This window comes from Coloeus monedula (assembly GCF_965178545.1).
Source record: "Coloeus monedula genome assembly, chromosome: 10".
Taxonomy (NCBI): Eukaryota; Metazoa; Chordata; class Aves; order Passeriformes; family Corvidae; genus Coloeus; species Coloeus monedula.
In genome coordinates this window covers 5,856,861-5,878,159 of record NC_138790.1, presented here as the reverse complement: position 1 = coordinate 5,878,159, position 21,299 = coordinate 5,856,861, and the positions used below count along the sequence as shown (strand labels likewise).

The 21,299-nt window shown below is 41.0% G+C and overlaps 1 protein-coding gene across 1 annotated transcript in view; it reads left to right on the top strand.

Annotated features, from left to right (window-relative positions):
- CAB39 (calcium binding protein 39) overlaps positions 1–6,059 on the top strand; it is a 41,716-nt gene extending 35,657 nt beyond the window's left edge. The window contains exons 5-9 of the mRNA XM_082288438.1: positions 968–1,136; positions 1,849–1,908; positions 2,601–2,666; positions 3,522–3,665; positions 4,482–6,059. Coding sequence (XP_082144564.1) covers positions 968–1,136; positions 1,849–1,908; positions 2,601–2,666; positions 3,522–3,665; positions 4,482–4,670 — 628 coding nt within the window. The 3' untranslated portion in view covers positions 4,671–6,059. The remainder of the gene's footprint in view (positions 1–967; positions 1,137–1,848; positions 1,909–2,600; positions 2,667–3,521; positions 3,666–4,481) is intronic.
- Positions 6,060–21,299: the final 15,240 nt, after the last annotated feature.

The following is a 21,299-nucleotide window of genomic DNA, read 5'->3' as shown; positions in this document are numbered from 1 at the left end:
GCAGAGAGATAAAATTGCTTTTTCAGCATGTTTTCATTGGTAAGTGCTTGAATGAGGGCTGCAACACAGTGGTGCTCACTTTTAGTCTGTGTTGTCACTCTTCAGAGAGCTGTATTCTCAAAGGGGTTATTGAAACTCATAAGTCAGGATGTTTGATATGGGCATTTAGCAACTTATGTGTTACACCTGGTATCCAACTGAGACAAATTTATGTAAATTTACACTGTTTCATGAATTGCAAAAAGTTCAGTAGATTTCAAATCTCCATGACAGGTTGAATGGGAGAGTATTGCAGGATTTAATAAAAATTATTTCATAAGGGAATGTTTTTGTAGGTTAGTGTAGTTAATGCTCATTATGCACAATGATACTTTTCTCCTGAAATTTTGGGGAATTTCAATTAGCTTCCAGTGGTATAAGAGGGAGGATTCTGGAGGTGTGTGGCAGGAAGGCAAGTGAGAGACCGTGACTGCTCCAGAAGCTGGAACCCCATGATGTGCAGAGCAACCAATGATGCTGAAAAATGGTTTAATGAAAGAAGAGATCTGAATTTATGTCCAGTATTATTAACCCCTCATGCTCATATGTAAAGTTTTATGTAAATTGCTGTCATGTTTAAGCAAGCAGCTTTCAAGACAAAGCATTTACTGCTTTTCCAGATGTCTGCAATCCCAGAAATATGGAACAAGAAAACTGATGTTGAAAACAAAGAAAGTATTTTTATTTAGTCTTGTTTCCCAGTTCATGAAAATCATTTGAATTGGCTATAATTGTAACTGGCAGCTGTTTCAATAGTATTTTGTAGAAATATTTAAAAATGTTGTTTAGTGCAGGAATGAGTACCTCTAATTTTTATGGGTTTGTTTACTTGATAGTACTGAACACTGTAATTAGCAATGTGGTGCTGCAGTGCTAACTTGTGAAAGTTTATAAATTTATAAATAATCTTTGTTGTTTTTTTTAATAGGTACGAATCTCCGGAAATTGCTCTAAATTGTGGGATAATGCTTAGAGAATGCATCAGGCATGAACCACTAGCTAAAATCATCTTGTGGTCAGAACAATTCTATGATTTCTTCAGATACGTGGAAATGTCAACGTTTGACATTGCTTCAGATGCATTTGCCACATTCAAGGTAATTTCCTCACAACCTTGGAATTGTTACTTCTGTAGTTCTCTGCTTTGTGAACCCAGTGTTGTGTGTGATGTTCTTGGCAAAACAAGCCTTGGGAGAGGGCAAGAAAATAGGTGTGATGCAGATGGGTAAGCTGGACACCGTTCTTCCTTATTTCTCAGAGTGTAAGACATACCTGTTAATACATATAGTACATCTGCTCCCCAAAATTTTGTTCTAGAGAGTAAGCTGTATCGTGCATTACCTGAATGCATGTGTACTCCCATGCCAGGGGCTTTAAATATGTGTCTGCAACTCCTCCCGTGTTCCTCCTGAGGATGCTTGATGCTGTTGCTTTGTTTGGGGAAACTTTTTGTGGCCCTAAACCAATCAGTTATACTGAGACAATAAGCATAATATTAATCAATATTAAACAGGGGGTCTTAGCCTTGGTTGTGTGTAGTTGTGTGCAGAGCATAGCCTTGATCCATAAGTAGCACTCTTCATTGAGAATTTCACAGGCTTTTTATCTGTGAATTAAAGTAATGCATCACAGATCTTTCCTAAGTGATGCCAAGATCCTTAACAGTGTCCAGGTAATTGCATTCATGTCCTAAACTAGTGTGTTTAATGAAATAGCAGAATTTTGGATTGCATGTCTTATGTGTATGAGAATGTCTACGTACTGTTTAAATCTTTTTAGTGACAATACTGGGTTTGTGCTTTTTTACAGGATTTGCTTACAAGACACAAGTTGTTAAGTGCAGAATTTTTGGAACAACATTACGATAGGGTGAGCAGACACGTTTTCATATTTCGAGCTTTCTGGTGCTGTGTATCTTATTTGAAGAAATCGGTGGTTTTCTTCCTTGTTTAGCTCTGGTTTTGGGCATTTCCATGCAATAGTAAATCAACTGAGCTTAGGGTAGATCAGAGGAAGCGAAGGCAGCAGGAATGTGGCGCTGCGGGAGCCAGGCCTGGCTTCTCCGCCAGGGGGAGCCCGTGCCGTGCTTGCCAGGCTATCCCGGGAATCCGGGAATGGGGGAACAGTGCCCAGTGCAGGAGCTGGCACAGAACGGCCTGCTAGGGAGGCACCTTAAACATCCCCTCGCTCCAGCCCCCTTGCCATGGGCACCGACACCAGATGGCTCAGAGCTCCATCCAGCCTGGCCTTGGACACTTCCAGGGATGGGGCATCCACAGCTTCTCCGAGCAACCTATTTCTATTACAGTTTAAGAAATAATGAGGAAACGCCTTCCACTACACTGTAGTCTAAACATTAAAGGCTCTTAGAAGAGTAGATATGTATTTTTTAAAGTGTATACAGTGTTTATCAGTAGTGACTTCCAGGAATCTAAGGAGATTTCAGATTTCGTTTGTTTTTGTTAGGGATTTGCATCTCCTCCACTTTGTTGCAATACTTTGGAAGAAGATGCCTATGACACTGGAAAAAGTCCTAACCCTTCTCTTTATTCTGTGTTTAGTTCTTCAGTGAATATGAGAAGTTACTTCATTCAGAAAATTACGTGACAAAGAGACAGTCACTTAAGGTAAGGCAATTTTATTATCTTCTTAAATGCAAAGCTAGAGATTCCCTTTAATTTCAAGGTGAGTTAACTTTATTTGAAATGGCTTCTATAAGAGCCTTGAATAGTGTTTATTTTAATTCTCCATACATTTTAATTCTTGAGATCAGCTACTTTTTTTTAGTCCAGTTCTTACATTATTTAGTGTCTAGCACAGACCAAACTAATTTCTCTCCCTATGAAGAAATGGCTCCTCAAGTTTCTTAATTTTTGTTGTTTTTTCCTTCAACAAGTCTGGTTACATTTAAATAATCTAACAAAGATTCACATGGTGTGCCTAGAGCAATACTAATCTTACATTCAAGTAGGTAAGAAGTAGTGAACAGAAATGTAATACAGAGCTTGCAGCAAAGGTGATCCTTGTGGGGAAAATCCTTTTAAACCCTTTAGGATAAAGAAGGTAGCAAAAGAAGTGCAGTGTTTCTCATTTGATGTGCTAACCTGTTTTTTGGGGTTTTGTTTGTATTTTTTTTAAGGCATTCTTTCTATGCTGAATAGCTTCTGTATAAATGAAAAAAATAATGAAGTCATGGGGGAAAAAATGAAAGACTTATCTTTCCAATTCATAACAAGGGGGAACAAGTGTGATTTTTTACTTTCTGAGGAAAAGGAGAAACTGTCATTGAAGTAAGGGGAAAATGCACCCTACACTTTGAAATTTGGGGCACTTAGTTCTGTTGTTACTCTGTTTACTGACCCCTGTTACTGTATTCACAAACCACCACACCATTTCAGGGGGTTGGAAAGCATTTGTAAGTAAGCTGATTCTTATGTCCAGTGTTAGTAATTTTTTCATTTGGGCTTGTTTTCTGCCTTCAGCTTCTCGGTGAATTGTTACTGGACAGACACAACTTCACAATTATGACAAAGTACATCAGTAAACCTGAAAATCTCAAACTAATGATGAACCTTCTACGAGACAAGAGTCGTAACATTCAGTTTGAGGCCTTCCATGTGTTCAAGGTATGTTAAAAACCCCCACCATGAAACAGAAAGAATCCAACCAGAAGTTGTTTAATTGAGTAAACTACTTAGCTGAGCCTAAATGGAGCTTATCTTAATGTCTGCTAAGTGATTAAATAAAGGGAGCACTAATGTTTGCTTTATTATGATCCATCTTTACAGATATCTATCTTGGTTATCTTTTGAAAATAGTTTAGAAACCACTTCGGGATTTCCGTGTGATTGACAGAGTAATCTCCTTTAGAAAATTTTGGAATTAAATGCAGTAAGATAAGGAGGAATGCATGATTCCATATAGAATCATGGAGTATCCTGGAGTTTGAAAGTGGTTTTATCACACTGCATGATCTCTGAAGGATAGCAGTATTTTAGTCAGGTCACCTGAATTGTAATTTGAACATAACAGATGTCTTCTGACTTTGCAGCAGACAGGCAGCTAGGAGTTATAACTTGAGGTCTAAAACTTTGCAGTGAACTGTGAGATACCCATCAGATGCTGCATATGATATGAAAACATGCATTTGCTGTAGAATTTAACCATAAAGTGTCTTCAGTGGTTTCTGCAGAGGCTGTTGTGGCTGGTCACCTCCCACAGACTAAATTTACTTTGGTACTTAGGTTCAGCTTACGTCCTGATACCAAAAAAAAAAACCAAAACAAAAACCTTGGATTTACTCCATTATTTTTTTCTGCGGGATACTGGAATAATTAAAACATAATTTTAAGTTACCATCATCAGTATTTTGTTAGATAATGTTTTTTAACTTAACCTTCTGTTTCTCACTATTGTGCTCAATGCCTTTTATTTTCTTGCAGGTGTTTGTAGCCAATCCTAACAAGACACAGCCTATATTAGACATCCTTCTAAAGAACCAGACCAAACTTATTGAGTTCCTCAGCAAGTTTCAGAATGACAGGACCGAGGATGAACAATTTAATGATGAGAAGACCTATTTAGTTAAACAGATCAGGGATTTGAAGAGACCAGCACAGCAAGAAGCTTAAACTCCAATAAACCTTTAAAATATTAAACCCAAATTCAGCATTTGCTGTTAGATATTCAGCATCAGGCACTCTTATCGATTCATGAGGAACATTACTGCTAATCTGCTGTTCAGTGAACGGTTTTTGTTTTTCTCTTTTCATTTTTAGTCCAAGTTGAGAAACATAGCTGCTGCTTTCTTGCACAATGTGGACTTTCTTGATATTTGTGTCATTTCAGAATTCAAAGACACTGCTTGTTTTAGGAGTCCTGAAAAGAAAGATTCTAGGTTCGTGAAAGCAAACATATAGATACTAGTTTGGTCTAGGAGAGAAGGTATTAATGTAGTTAAGTAACAGGTTGCATGCTTGCAAATCTGAATAAATCTGTATGTTTGCACTTACCTTGTTTGAGATAATGAGCACAATGTGACCTGTGCATACCTGGCACCATAGTATAAGATTATATGCCTTGATTAAAAAAAAAAAAAATGTGCAGTGCTTTATTTGTAATCAAAGGGGAAATGTATCTAAGATGTGAGCTTATTGGGATAAACAGTTGTCTTGCAAATAAACTGATATTGAAACTTAGCAACTTTTAAAAGAGTGAAATCTCAAGGTTCATAAGGAAAATGTATATATGCCTTTCACTGCTTTATAGAATTTTTTTTGACATGATTTGATTTTTCTGAGACTTGACTTGTAAACTTGGAAATATGTTCTAAGGGGTTTTGTTAATTTTACTTTAAAGGTATTTCAGACAGTAGACCTAGCAGTGACATTTTGCATTTCATTTCAACAATGCTTGCTGGTTTCTTTTGTATATAACTCCTAGGCTGCTCATTTCTTTAAAATATGATTTAATTTGTACAGCAGAGGAATGTTATTGTATTAGTCTGTAACTATTACCTAATATTGAGTTTTGCAAAATGAATGCTCATGTAATTGAATACTTCAGATCACATGGAAATGCTGATTTAACAATCTTAAGTACTGCAGCATTTAAAAGGAAACAAAAACCCAAACCCAAACAAATTCTTTGTATTCACTTATCTAATGGGGTGCCATCAATTAGGGTGGCTGAAACAGAGAACTGGAACCCTTTCTACTACGTTCTTACCAGATAATATTGGCCTTATTTAATTAAACTAGCATTGTGCTCACCGGCTCTGCAAGTGGCAAGGATTATGCTAAATTAATATCGATTCCTCTGACTTCTGGGGAGCCTGCAGTGCGTCATTTCTTACAGTAAATAACTCAGTACAATAGTTGTGTTAAGTGAATGATTTAATTCCCTCCAACCTCAAGAAACAATTTCATAGGTGTCCTAGGATAACAAAATGACTTAATTTTTTGTTGATTGTGTTCTTTAATGCTGCAAACTATCAGTATTTATAAAAAGAGAAAACCCAACTGATTTTGCACCATGTTTTTGTTACTGTGACCATCCAAAAGGAATCTGCTAAATATAGCTAAATGATGTTATTGAAATTGTATCTATCCATCATATAGTAACGCTAAGATCACAGCCAAGCAAAATCTCATGGATTGGGGTCTGAAAGTTCCAATTCTGCATGACTGAATGATTGCGAATGCTACAGAAAATGTTTGTTGCTTCCTGTCCTCTTCCCATTTGAAATATTTCGCAATCAGTGACGTTTAAGCTGATTTGAAAGCCTTCACAAGGGAAGTCCGAGAGCTCCAGAAAATTGAGTGTTTTCACTCTGTTATTTAAAACTGCTCTTAACATTAGAATTGGTCTTTTAAAGGTTCTGAACATGTCCTTTGCAAACAGAATCATTTTGCTTACAGGAAAGAAAATAGCTTACACTTCCCAGAGATCCCAGGCAGAACTGGCACTGAGGTGGTGTTGTAGTTCAGTACTAACAGTCTGTTATATTTTGGTTTATCATAGCTGAGTGGAGGAAAACGTTATTTGCCACGTTACTCACCATAACAAGTAAGGCTTCCTCTTTAGAAAGACGTAGATGTGCTAAAGATTTCTATGTGTAAAGAAGTGAAAACATTTGGACTGGCATAGAGGTTACTCTATATTAGGCCTTGGAATCAATGGCTATGGTGACTTTTTTAATATGTGGAAACATTTAAATGTTGGCTTTCGAAAAGAAGTTGTATTTAAATTAAAGCTCCTTTGATGTGCTGTTCATATTAAAAAACTTGTTCTGGAAGTGGTTTCTTATCTGCTTGAAGGCTTAAGGGTGTTACTAAAACATATTTAAATGCAAGTGGTTTTTCGTTTGGCTTTTTTCTTTTTTTTTTCTTTTTCTTTTCTTTTTTTTTTTTTTTAACTAAGAGATGTATACAATTGTAATTCTATTTCCATGGTAGCATTTCATTTCTCCTGAGGAAAATGCGTTTCGTATCCAAAAAAATCTGGCTGGCCCCATAATTTAAATTAAAATAAAATTTTGAAGAAAAATGTGTGTTCTTTACTGTGTTACTGAAGAGGATCAGTTTCTTGTGGATGTGTATCAGGTCTCCCTTATTGCCTTCGAGTGGTTCAGCTTTCTCCCTTTTAAATATGAAATCATTTTAAATCATGAAAAACTCTGGCTTGCACAAACATTTTTAAAGCATTAAGACAAAGCGCTGTATTAGAGCTGCAATCAATTTTAATTAATTGTTGGTAGCCTCCCTTGCCTCTTTGTATTATTACTGCTGATTGTATTACTTTTTGGCATGACCAAGGGCAAAGAGAGGAGATGCTATTTCCTGCGTCATGGCTGGAAACAGGACCTGATAGGGTTAGTTGATAAATTTTTGGCCCTTCACTTCTCTCTAATTTTCAGGAGCTGAGAGTGTCTGTAATTGGTCACCCTTTCCTTAGGCTGTGCTGGTGTCTCCTCGCTTCCTCTGGAGCTGCTGTCACAGGTAACACCCCAGGTTATGCAGTGTGGCAAACATCAGGAGAGTGTTACGTTTTAAACAACGTTCAGGAGCTTTTGATGCAGATTCTGCAGATGGTTTTGTTCAGCAAAATTACTGAACAAAAAGTTTCCCTTCAGGAGCATAATTACTTTGCAGACAGAAGTATTTGGTCTTTGATTACCCCCAGTAGAGACCACACCTGTTTGACACTCTGTAGAAAATGTTGGCATTTCTCTTCCTCACTGACAGGAAGATCACAGATTACAGGGGGAAGGAGTAATTTATACTGGTGGTCAGACAAATGGCAAATTTCAATTGAGTGCACAAGTCAGGCACTTGACAAGGTGTTTGAAACACCCTTGTGGTAGGAAGCACACGAAATGCAAGGAGATATTGCCCTGACTTCTTAAAATCTGCTTTCCCCACAGAGCTGATCAGCAGGACCTGCCTTCTGAGCTGCCATCTCTAGGAACCCCAGTAGGAGTTGTCCTTGAAGTCGTGGGATCAGGTTGTGGACAAAGCTGCTTTCAGTAAGTCTCCCTCTGTTTGTGGCCTGCCAAGTCATTCCCAGCAGGCAACTTCATCAGATTTCATTTTGCTGCTTCCCTTTTTTTCCCCCCTATTTGTTTCAGACTTTTGCTGGCTGCTGTATTGAATTATTTCCCTGTCTGTGCTGCTTTTCCTCCTATGGCTGTTGATTGGTGCCATCTCTTTGGGTGCAGTGCCTTTATTTTCTGTCACCTTTGTGGTTATTTCTCATGGTACATCTGTATTCCTTTCTTCAGAGGTTTTGGTCTTTGTAAGGCAGTTTTAAGTGCTGTTTCTTTTAGCTTTCCAGCATATTGCAATTCCAGGTGATGGTTAGTATCATAGTGAGGAAAATGTTACCCTGTTCTTTTACATGTTACCTCTTTAAATCAGAGTTCAGCTTAATCTGAGCACACTGAACTTGTGAAGAGTTGTTTCTGGTATATGACACCTACATTTACAAGTGTACCAGGGCAGATCCAGTTTAAATCCCATGTGACTAAAGGCAGGTCAAAACATCCAAAAAATCAAAACATGGAAAAAAGTTAAAAGGAGGGAGCAGTGGTATGCATCAATAGATTGCATTATTTGAAGGAAATTGGCTGTTTCATGAGAAGAAAGATGGAGAGAGACTACTTGCAAGAGCATGAAGTGACAAAACAAAGGGGAATAGCTTTAAACTGAAAGAGAGCAGGTTTGGATTAGATAGTAGGAAGAAATTTTTTACTGTAAGGGTGGTGAGGCACTGGAACAGGTTGTCCAGAGAAGTTGTGGATACCCCATCCCTGGACGGAGCCCTGAGCAACCTGGACTAGTGGAAGGTGCCCCTGCCCATGTGGGGGGCTGGAAGGAGATGATCTTAAACGTCCCTTCCAACCCAAACCATTCTATGATCCTGTGTTCTGCTTCCTATTTTAAAACATCTGTTGATGCTCCTCTATTTGAAAAAAGCTAACACAAAACACTAAGTTATACAGCCAACATAGATTTTTGGTGAGTGTATTGTGTTCACAACAAAAAATAGAGGCAAGCTCTGTTCTAGAGGGCTCCTACTGGAGCTTCTGATTTGCACAAGTAAGGATATTTTGTTTCCTTGCTCAGAAATGCCCTGGCCAGAACTGACAATTTCCATAAAGGGACCCTTCAGGCTAAAGGTTTTCCACTGCAGCAGTTTTCCAGCTGTGTTGTGGGGGCGCTGTGTGATTCCAGTATGCAGGATTATGTCCACCAAGGGAGAGTGTCACACGGCTGGAAGTGACACCACCTGGCTGGCATGGGCCTTAGGTGTTCCTGATGTTGGCAACACTACAGAATTTACCAAGAGGGCATGTTTGGAATGAAGGAAGATAAACAGTGTGCGGTAATATAAAGATACAATTTAGATATGTTTTAGTGGGAGAGGATCTGTTTGGAAAAAGCAAGGTAAATTACTGCAGTTGTCTGTTCTCCTTGCCTAAAATTAAAACATCCGTAGGTGTTTTTCCATTTCTTCCCTAGCAAATTCCTTGTACTGGGCTGTCATGGAGGATCCATTAGGAGTTGTTCTTTCTTCTTCTTGTGGCAGCCCTTGGGAATGTGCCTCACATCCCACCAAGGAGAAACTCAGGGTAATAAGAATGTGAGTGTTGCTTAACAAGGTTCTACTATTAAAAGATGTTGACCTGAATTTAATATGCTTAGTGTTATTCAGAGACTTGAAGGAAGGATTAAGTTTGCATTTATTTGAGCATAAAACAAGAATAAAAGCTCTATAGGTTTCTTAGGTCTGTTTTAAATTTAAGAATATTGTATATTGTAACATTAATAAATAAGCCTTTGTAACTATAATGCAGGGCATTTAAATAAGGCATGCAGTATGTGTTGAATGGTGTTTAAACAACTGAGGTGTGAGGCAGCCAAGCTTTTGGCCTCAGGTCTTTAACAGCATCTCCAGATTGTATGGAATGAAAAGTGTCAGTTTGAGAAATCAGACTGTAATTCAGGTTTCTGGGCATCTAGACACATTGAGAAACATAGTCTGGAGAGACTAAAAAGGTGCACAGGTTCACCTGGCTATAAAACATCAGATTGCAGCTGCTGAATTTCCTCACTCTGGAATTACAGAGTGCTGGCTCATGCCAGCTAATATCCAAATTACATGGAAACAGCTTTTAAGGATTCAGAGTAATGCTACTTTTTTTAAAACATGCTTTTCCCTAGAAATTGCATCTTAAAGAAGTAGGAGAACAATCCTACTCTCACAAACCCAGTGTATGGGCAAAGCAGGGTTTTTATGTTCCTTCAGGCTGTTAGAGCAGCAGGGAAATCCTTTGCACTGAAGTTGGTCATGCTGCACATGCTGCATGTTTGAGGAGCCCTTACAACACGCAGAGCTGCAGGTTAGGGCTCAGTCTTGGCTGTGAGTCATATCGGAGCGATGTTCTAGAAGGAAAAAAAGCACAGATAAAGCAAACATAGCAGGAATACTTACAGACCAATGGAAGAGTGTGAGAGGAGTTCACTGGAGCTTGTGAATAGCTTGAAAATATTTATTGTGTAATTTAAAAGGTGATTTTTCTTGCCATACTAGGTTGTAGGCCATCAGAATGCAATATATGCAATATGCTACACACTATACAGACAGGCTTGGAATTTTGGCTTCGGTTTATCTAATATAAAAACCACGTACTTGACAAAGACCAAAGTGTGAAAAAGCTATGATGGGCAGATGCTGAAAGTGTTCTTGCTTCTTGGTGTTATTTGGGAAGCAGGAACCCAGCTCTCACATTTCTAGTGCCAGTCTTTCTCTTGTGTGTTCACCAAGTTTGGGTGAAACCTGCAGGTGGAAGGCGAGAGACATAGTGACAAAAATGAAAATATTAAAATACTACACAAGTCATTCTTTACTGCTGCTTTGCAATTTTAAAAGGTTTTCCCTTTATGTCTTTGATACAAGAATAACCTGAAAGCTATTATTGGTATACTTTAAATTTTTGTGCAGAAACTTTTAAGTGAACATTAAGTTATGAGTTATTCCTTTTAGCTGAGTTTCTTCTGAGCAATGCTTTTTCTTTCAGCCTTGACTGGTGTAAATTAAAAATTTCCCTTGACTGCACATGGCAGGTTGGTAAGTAGTAACACATGACTGCAGTGCACAGTTGGTGTCACATTCATGGGGTGCTCTGGTGTAAGGTTCATATGGGAAGATTCGAGTAGGCTAAATTCATGCCTATGGTGACTTATTGTCAATTTTAGACATCCCAGTTTCAAAAAGAAAGTCTTTCTTATTTTACTAATAAAGGTGTGCAAAACCTATGAATTGATAATGATGGCATTGATATGTTGCCTGATGGTTCTTCATGATGAGCAGTAAACAGTAGTCTAGTTTTGAAAAATACCTGTCAGGCAGGCAGGTAACAGCCAAGGTGACACATTATTTTGTGGCCTGTGGTTTTGGTTCATTCCCACCAGCTGTGGAGGCTCTTTGCCAGCTCTCAGGAGGAGAAGGTTGGCTCTGCTGCTGGTCCAGCTGCCCCTTGCTGGGGAGGCAGCTTTCTGCAGCCTCCTGGCTGACCTGATGGTTCTTGCCTCATCCTCAGACTTCTACTTTAGCTTAAAGCCTTCAGGAAAAAGAGCATGAAGCAGGATAGGGCAGTGAAGCAAAGGTTCAGAAAAGATGCAGTTCTGCAGCAGAGCTGTCAGTGACACAGCAGTGCAGTGAACAGCAGCTCTGTGTTACCTGTCTTTGACTCAGGTAACCGTGTGTGCTCAGCCTCATGAGCTGTTCCTACTTTGGGGATGTAAGATGGTTTAAATCCTCTTTATCTCTTTTTGTTGCTCCTACTCCTTACTTCTGAACTTCCAAGTCCATAAAGGATATTTTCTGCACTTCTGTTTTCTGTTAGCTAATCTCTCTCTTATTGAGTCTGATTCTACACTTAAAAAATCCCAATCCTCTTGGCAAATCATGTCTTTTACTCTTGCCTTTCCCCTCTGATTTCTGTCAGTTGCCTTTTCAGCTCATTTTCCAAGGGGCTCTTTGTATTTTTGGGGAAATATTCTGTAATTGCATGTAAGAAGTGCAGTCATTTGTCTGATCATTTTTTTCTCCAGGTGTAGAGTTTATCATTGAGTATCACTGCTGCAGGTAATGTGATTTCCTATAGGAAATACTACTTGTATATTATTAGAAAATAGAGAATAGGCAGAGTGCGAGTAGGTCACAGGTACTGCACATACGGGGCTCAGCACTGTGTCTGGCACATGAGGATGTTGCTGGGGATGCAGAGAGGGATGTGAGCAGCAGTAGCACAGTTTGGCCAGAGTGACCCTTGCTTTGAGAGGCTACAGGTTTGGTGTGTGTGGGTTGGTGGCCAGATATTGTTGGGAAGCCAGGTGCTCTCAACACCCACACACAGCTGTGTGGGGCATTCAGTACCTGGAGCTGATAACAGATTTATAAAGCAGCCAGGGCTTTAGAAACCTCTGCTTTCAAAATGCTGCCCTGTTTGTGTGAACATTTAGCTTTGAGTTTCTGGTGTCAGGGATGGGCTTTGCCAGTGAGTGAGATTTGCAATCTTTCCTGTTCCTTCTGGGCTGCAGGTGGGTGGTTGGGACAGTGTCCCCCTGATCTCAGGCTAGCTGGCAGGGTCAGACACTGCCAGTGTCACCCTGTGACTGCACTGAATCCTCTGCATGCAGAAGAGGAGATCAGATCTTTGATTTCCTATTCTCTCAGTCCATTAGTTCTAAAAAGACTTTCTGCTGCAGCTGTTTGACGCGCTGTGCTGCCAGGAGTGACGGGTGTAAGAGTGACCTCTGCCCCTCGTTCCCTGTTCAGACTGACCCTTGCCATTTCCATGCAGCACCAGTACATCAGCCACACCCTGCTTCCCTCCAGTGTTGTCTGCCTGATTGGTTAACACTCTTAGGGAGAGAAAAGGCAATTGCAAATCCAACAGTGTTGGAGTTGGTACAACAGAGGGACAAAATGAGCCCCAAAAGTTACCCAAACAACAGTTTCATGGCCTGACACAAAGCCTGTTCGCAGGACTGGCCTGCAGCCTCTCCTGGAGAGCACTGGGGGATGATAGCTGTGTCACTGTTATCTGCTGCTTGATTGAAACTGGGTTTTGTGCCAACACGTCCATACCTCTCCAGCCTTACCCTCTGGCACAGTTTAGAGCTGTCTGAAGGCTGCTGGAAATAAGTGCTGCCTGGAACATTCTGCTTCCTTCAGGTCCTTCCTGTAGCTGCTGAACTTCTGGACATGTGTGGTCTGATTCTGAGAGGTCTACAGGGTTACATTCATGGTACAGGGAGGTTTTGCTTTATTTGGAGGGGAATGAAGAAAGAACAAAGTTCATAGATCAAGGGACAAAAGTCCAGTGACAGCCAGGAGAAGATTTTAATCTGAATGTCCTCATCTTACTGTATGGCCTTTAACTTCTGGAGGCAGAAGGTAAGTGAGAAGGTCTCAACCCAGACAGAGTACTGGTAGCTCTCATCTGAGGTTCTCCACACCTCAGAGAATGCTCCAAAGTGGGCAGTTTTCCATTCCTTTTTGCCTCTACAGCAGCAAAGTCACAGAACCAGATCTGGGCTGGACACTGGTCGTTCATGGTGACATCAGTTTCAGGTTTGGGATCTGGTTTCCTGGGTGTTTATCTGCATATTGTGGCCTGAGCCAGAGCCCATTGAAACAAAAGGAAAGATTACTGCTGGCTTGACAGTCCAGACACTCCAGATCTCAGGGCATTCCTGATCAGTACTGGGAGGGCAGAGAAAGGGCCTCCTTTTAGGCAAGTACAAGAGGCTGTGTGGTTTTATTTTTAAAACAAAAGAAACACAAATGAAAACCAAGCTTCAGGAGCATTTTCAGCTGTAGGAGGAACTTCTGCTCAATGAGCAAAGAACTGGAGAGCATCAATGGATTTGTCTTCCATTCATGTTCCGGGTGGGAAGCAGCATGGAGGTGACCACTGGAGCTCTACATGTGTGATTGCCCAGCTTACTGGTGCCAGGCAGTTTGTGCCTCTGTGTGGCGTGAAGGCAGCCAGCCAAGGAAGTGGGATGGGGAGGAGGAGACAGCTCCAGTGATTCCCAGTGTCAGTGTGGAGCTGCTGGGGGGCAGCAGCCAGCAGGTGTGTTACTCTGGAGTGGCAGTGGGGATATGAGGGGTGAGGGAATGAGAATGGGAGCTTATAGGGAATGGGGATGGAAGAGATGAGGATACTCTCCTGTGAAGTGGGAGAGGTGGCTTCAGCAGAGAGGAAAGGATATGGAGGTGGAAATGCTAGCTCAGAAAGTATCTGGGGATTACTGGGAAGTGCATCCTCCCTCACTGGAAAACCTGTGTCTTGCTGCTGGAGATCCCTGCATGGGGCTGCTGTAACCCTGCTCTATAACTGGGGGGATTATTCACCCCCACCCCTGCCCTGCCCAGGAGGCACCTGTGACACTTGTGGCTGTCAGAAATGAGCAGTCACACTGGGCCATCTGAAAATTGTAGTCACAGCTCTCGCTTTGTTTGAGACTGGGCTCTGGCTGGACTGCATCCATCAGAAAGTATCCAAATTGCAGATCATCTGGGGCATTGCGCAGTTTGGTTAGTCCAGGTCAATTCAAAATGAAATACTATCTTTTGATCCTCTTTACAAACAAACCTTTTCAAATTTTTTTTGGCAGAAACAACCTTTTTTTTTCCCCTCATGGAAAATTCCTATTTTCTCAGAAACAGAAAATCCCCCCTATGGAAAATTTCCAGTGAGCTCCAATTCTAAACCTTGATGCCAGAAAACATGTAGCAGGCATTAGCAGAGGGTGACTCAGGGTGTAATGTATCATTTAATTCTGACTAGGGCAACATAGCCACAGGAATTTGAGAACACAAGCAGGCTCTCAGCATCCCTAATTCAATATTCAGTAGGCAATCCACCAAAACCACATAAGCAGAACAGGGAAAAAGTGTTAAAATAACACTTCAGTTTTGAAAGCCCAGATCTACCCTGAGAAAGAAACTGGGAAAATGTCATCAGATGCACCGTCTCTGCTTCCTCTTGCTGATTTCCAAATCCAACGTGTTCATGTTAGAAGAAGATGCTTTTATTTTGTATTTTTATGTTTTTAGCAGATAGTTTCACCACCAACCAGTCTGAGAGAAGGTTTCTTGCTCTTACAAGCAGTGGAGAAAATTACCTGGCATTTTGCAGGTACAACAGACTTGAAGTTTGTTCTGTTGTTGCACAAGAAATAGTCTGCAGTCCTTCTCCAACAGCTCTGCTGCTGCTTTCCTACTCAGAAGAGACTGGCTGACTGAGAAAGTACCTTTCCCTTCAGCAGAACAAGGGTGTGGGATACAAGTCTGTCTTAAAAGGTAACTTAAAGCCTATTCATGGAAGCATCACCCAATTTAGCACAAGTCCTGGGGAAAAAAGGAGGCTTCTGGACAGGAAATGTGGCTTTGCAGTGCAAGATGGTGTCACCTCAGTAAGGGAAAAAGATGGAGAAAGGCAAGTAAAGTGCTTCAAGATGTGCCAGTGCTAAAGTGTTCTTCCACAGTGTGTTTGATGGGTCTCTCCTTGTTTTCATGTGGACCACACAGACTCATCTTTTAGAGCTGAGGTTAGAGGCTTTGATTAAGTATCTCAAATTTGTGTCCTAAACATTGCCTTCAGTGTATGTTAATCCTTTCCAGACACTGGGTACTTTCCCTTCTCTATGTTGTGTGACCCTCTGGCTCCCTGCCTGCCTTTTAAGAGCTGAGCAAAAGGAGCTGGTTGGGGTTTGGGTACATGGGGTTATGGGTTAGCCCTTTGTCACTGGAGCAGCCCAGCAGTGCTCTGGCAGCACAGCTTAGGGGCAGAACTTCTGTTTTGAAATTGTTGTCAAAGGCAATGAAAAGGCATTTTATTTATCACTAATTTCACTTCGAGTATGAAGGACAGGTTTCTTCTGCTGAAACACAGCTGTGAATTTTTGGGGGCATGTAATTTGTTTTGAAAATTAAACCATTAGTAATTTAAAGATGCTAATTTTTTACTATTCCAAAAGTATTTGTTGCAGCTGAACTAAATTTGGTTTGGTTTTTGAATCTTCAAAGTTGTTGACTTTTATCTGCAACCTTAAGAATCCAATGCAAGATGGGCACTAACCAAATGTCCTTACCAATGTACTTGATCCTGACTTGTGCATGTCTTTGATGCTGTTTGCCTCAGAGCCTTCTATTCAAGGCAAGACTTGAATTTTTAATGTAAAAGAGAAGCAGGAACCAAAAAAAATCCTTTTAGAATAAGAAAGAACTGCTGAAAAACGTCTTTCATGTCCTCTATGCATTATAAAAAGGGAAGAAAAAAAGTAATCCAAAGGTTCCTTGCCCCCTGCCTTTGAAGGTCTCCTTTCATGATCTGTTCAAGCAGTTCTCTCCTGGTTTTTTGGGTTTTCTCTAGTGTGAGCCTTCCCCACAAAGAAACAGATGAATAACATTTGTCTTGTTTGTCATTATATAGAATATGAAGCTTTACATTACTGCCTCTCAGGTGCCGTCTTGAGCTGCTCTTTGCACTTTCCAACAACAGACAAAATCCTACTGCCTTTTCCTGCTGCAGTCTTGGTTTTGAGAGTGATAAAAATGAAAGTCAAAATGGGATGACAACATTTAGGACCCATTTTGCTTCTCAGAGGCATGGAGTTGGAAACACTGAGCTTTCATTGCTCCTGCAGGAAAGACCAACAAGATGTTTTGTGAAGGAAGTTTTGTTTCTGCACAGTTGAGCATGGTTGCAATCTCCTAATGACAAGATTTCCACCTGAGCAGCTGTTGGCAGTTCTGCAATGTTCACTTAGCCTGCTATCTTTTCTAAATATATAAATAGGAATTTAGAAAGAAAAAAGGTAAGACGTAATAGGAAGTTATCATGCAGGATGATATGCAAGCTCAGTGTTCCTTGGTTATCTTGTATTTCTACACTGAGTGCACTATTGCATAATGTCACAAGGGCTGGATATTTTCTCGAGTGTAGTGATGCATTTTAATTAAATTCACTGCTTAAAGTGCAGTTATTCATTAAAGGTACCCAGTTGTCCTGAAAGGCATGCTGACCTTGGATATAACAATCCTCTGAAGAGGACTGTTAGGGATATGAACTAAATAAACATTATTTCACATAATTCACAGACAAAAAACATGGAGAGTTTCTTGAGCAGTTGACTACATCCATGTGTACTGTTCACCTTGCTAGTCCCTCTGAAAGCTTCCAGGTCACACCGTTCCCTGTCTGACATCAGTAAATCAAGGCAGGTCCTTCTCTCACAGAATCTGGACTTTGCCTCTTGCACCAGGGCTGACCCTCAGCCCCCCACGCAGCTCCAGCCTCTCTAGGGACGGGGTGGGAGCCTTGGGCACTCCTGGTTAGTGGATCACCTATGAAGGGCATTTTCATAAGGAAAGCAAGCAGATACAAAAGCTCTGCAAAATTCAAGCTGCATTTGTCAACAACAAAGAATGTACAGTTCTCAGCTAACAATAAAACATTTATTCATTTCCATGCTCCTATTTTTTGTTTTTCACTGCTCAAGTATTCTCTGTGTTGAGGTTGAATCTTTCAGGCCCCAGTAGTCCTCTGCCAGTAGATGTCTTCCCTGGAACAGAGAGGCGCTGTTTTTCCCTAGAATTGCCCTTGTCTAGCCTCAGTGTAAAATATCCTTTGTTGTAGAAATGTGTTTCTTAGTTTTCTCATCTGCCCAAGGTTCCTTTCTTTCTGAAATTTTTTCTTTCTCAGATCCAGCACTATGACTTTGATCTTGTTTTCTTCTGCTGGTGTTATCCCATCATCAGCCAGTGAGAGACAGATGAAAAAACTGGCTTTATCGGAAGACAGTTATTCTTTTGTTCTCCAGGATTACAAAGGGCTCGGCTTCTAATGGTCTTTACTTAACCTGTGCATGGATAAGCAGGTAAAAGACACCACTATCTTTACTGAGCACAAGGAATGGGGGGCAGTAGGCAGTGAAAGATGGGCAAAAGATAAGGAAGCAAACAATTAGCTTTCAAACAAATAAATTTGATTGAAGACGCTTTCCCACCTCCTGAAGTGTCCATGAAGCTGTAACAGCTCATTCTACTTTGAAAATTTAAACTGCAGCCCAAAATCTGAGTGTGCTTCAATGATGGTAAAGGCTTGAAAAGGTATGACATGTTTTTTGGTTCTGCCAGGATAATGTAATCTCCTGCTGTCTAGGAAGTGGTGATGAAAGAAAGGCTGTCTTTGGGGGTTGCAAGTGTCTGCCAGGTAAGTAAAGTAAGTGATGTGTAAAGGTCAGAGCACTCTGTTGATAAGGGAATGCACTGAAAGGGCAGAAGAACCACAGAGGACTTCTTGTGTCATTACAGCAGGTGCTGTATGAAGTTGAGAGAATAGCTGAACAAAGCAAACCACAAGGATGACAGGATATTTAAAGCAAAGTGGGGAAATAATGAGTCATCCCCATTTATCGAAGTGGAGGAAAAAAGATTTCTGTCTCAGTTAATGTCTCGATCGGATATAAAGGCAGCCTTTAACAAAAGGGGGAAAATCCAAATTCCATTTAATTTCCTTTAGCCCAAGCAACCAAAATCCCTTTAGACTACAGAAGCTACCAATTATGTAATGTTGTTACCAAAAAATCAGTGTTTTCCAGGCGTCTGCAGTTGAATCTGTCCTTGTAATCAGAGGGATGTGTTGCTTGGTTGTAAACAAACACATCTGTACTCAGGAGTGTTCCTCAGATACCCAGAGTTAAACAGCATCAGTGAAACATGAGAGAAACATCCTCAGCCATGTTCAGAGCTGAGTGAGGGCACCTGGACCCTGGAGTTACATCACAGCACAATGGCCTCGTGCTGCTCTCCTGGTGTGCAGGGCTCGTGGCTCAGGGACTGAACACCTGCTTGAAAGGCCTTATTTGAAACAGATCATTCCCGTGGAATAGGTAAGGTATTGATTTGGGAATATACTGGATTGGGTGTTCCTTATTGAAAGTTTGGCTTCCCAAAAGGAATGGTTCCTTGGGGGAAGACCTTGCCAATGCCTCAAGGTATCTTCTCTGCTTTGTGTGAGTTTATGCTTCAGACCCTCTGGTATGTTAAGTGAACTCTTTGGCCATCAGAAGCTTTTCCAAAGAGCTTTCAGGCAAGTTGCTACTTATTATTCTGGTAGTAAATCAGGTTGCACATGTTGGTTGCCTCAAGTGCCCAGCACTTCCACAGGTGGTGCTGTTGGAAATAATCCTCCTTAGCAAGGCAGGCTGGTGCTGTGAGGAGAGATCACTCCTCATGGAGACTGTCCATATGCTCTGTTACTGTCCATCTGTTGGTATGAAGAGAAACTTCCAAGAAATGGAAGTCTGATAATGTGCACAGTGTGAGGTTGTGTGTAGGGATAGGTTAATGTTAATACCATTGGTGCCTGGTCACCTAGGTGATGGATCTTGCTGCTATAGTAACCTGCAGGCTGCATTGCTCATCAAATAGGGATTTTTACAAATAGGATTTTTTTAAGGTGGTGTTGCCCTGTCTGTTGCCCTTTTAAAATTTTTACATGAGTTGTAAGATGAGACTTTGGAGTACAGGTTTTATTATCTGTTTTTTCCTTGAAATTGTGTCCTGGAAAAGGCATGATGTTTATGCCCAAACACTGAACTTAGGATAGAGATGGTTGGAAAAAAAAATGCTGTTGCTTTTCACCTTCTGAAGTCTTGCCTCTTAGGCCCATCCTTCACTATGGAAGATGATGTTTTAGAGGAGTTGGAGCCAATTCAATATATATATCCTAGGCATCCACATGAACTTCTCACTTGTGTCCTCATGCAAACCTGCAGCCATGTGCTGTGCCAGGGTCGTGTCTGGAACATGGATATTCTGTGCATGGCTTGTGGTACATTGTGGGGCACTGTAACATCTCTGTCTTGACCCAGAAAAGAAAGAATTTTAATGCATACAGTGCTTTCAGCTCATGATTAGTGTAGTGTGTTCATCCAAGGATAAACCTGATATGCTGCTGGGTAGCAGATTTTCATGGGTTCACACAGCAGCACATTATGGGGTGTGTGATCACACACTAAGATCTGTGAAAGATGGGTCAGCAGTCATGAGGGCACAGAGTGGGAGAGCAGCTCATAAGAGTATGGATTTTTCTTTTTGATCACTATAGAAGAGCAGGCTGTGTGTTTTTAGGAGTCCCACACTGTTTTATCTTTTCCACTTGGACAATACTGGTAGTAGGAGATGTTTTAATTCCTTTATGGTGGTACTTAGATCGAGAGATTTTTCAATTCCTCTTGGCAGAACAGGATGGGACAAGCGGGAGTATGTCATGATGACTTGTGGAGGAACACACTGGCATATCCTTCACAGTGTGACCTGACTGAACAGATTTTCTGCTTTCTGGAAAATTTTACAAGGCATAAATAAAAATCTGGAAAAACACTGATGAAATCAAACCCACAAGTGATTAAAAATGAGACTGCCAACTTTCTGTCTCACACAGGGCACTCCAGGTTTACCATGAAGGCAGAGCGAGCCAACATGTGCACCCCAGGACTACATGAAGACAAATCCCAATATAAATGGGGAACCATAACATACAGCAGCCCATTTCTTAGAAGTTAAGTCTGTGGAAATACCCCAGAGAGTAACCCCACTCATGCTTGAAACGTTCAGGAGAGTGTTCTGGTGTCCCACCCTGCAGTACTGAAACTGCTTTGCCTGCCCTTGGCACAACCAACTGTGCAGCTGTTGATGCAGCTGTGTTGGGTGTTTTGAAAAAGCCTGAGAAGAATATATGTTCATGGCACTCCAGCTGTAATATAAACCTGAAAATATTGCCTCTGGGCATTGACAAGACTTTAACTGCTCTACAGACCAGCATCTTTGCTGACAGAACAGGCACGAGCTGTGTCCATGTGATCTGCCAGCTGATGGTTTCTCATGTTTGGGATTGAAGTAGAATACATGTTCCCAGGAACAGGGGTGGTTGGTGGGCAGGGATACAGTTTGGTAGGCCTTGAAGATAAAAACACAGGGGAATGGAAGCTGCCATTAAAGGATGCTCTGTGCATAAAGTCATCTGGATTTGCTATGTCTACACTCCAAAGAGAGGGTGGGTAGAGAAAGATTGTGGTGTAGTTTGGGCATTTACTGGTGAACTGGGGCATCTACTTCTGTTTGGATTGCCCTCATTCCTGGGCAGAAAGGTGTCAAGCAGTGTAGGGGACAAGAAG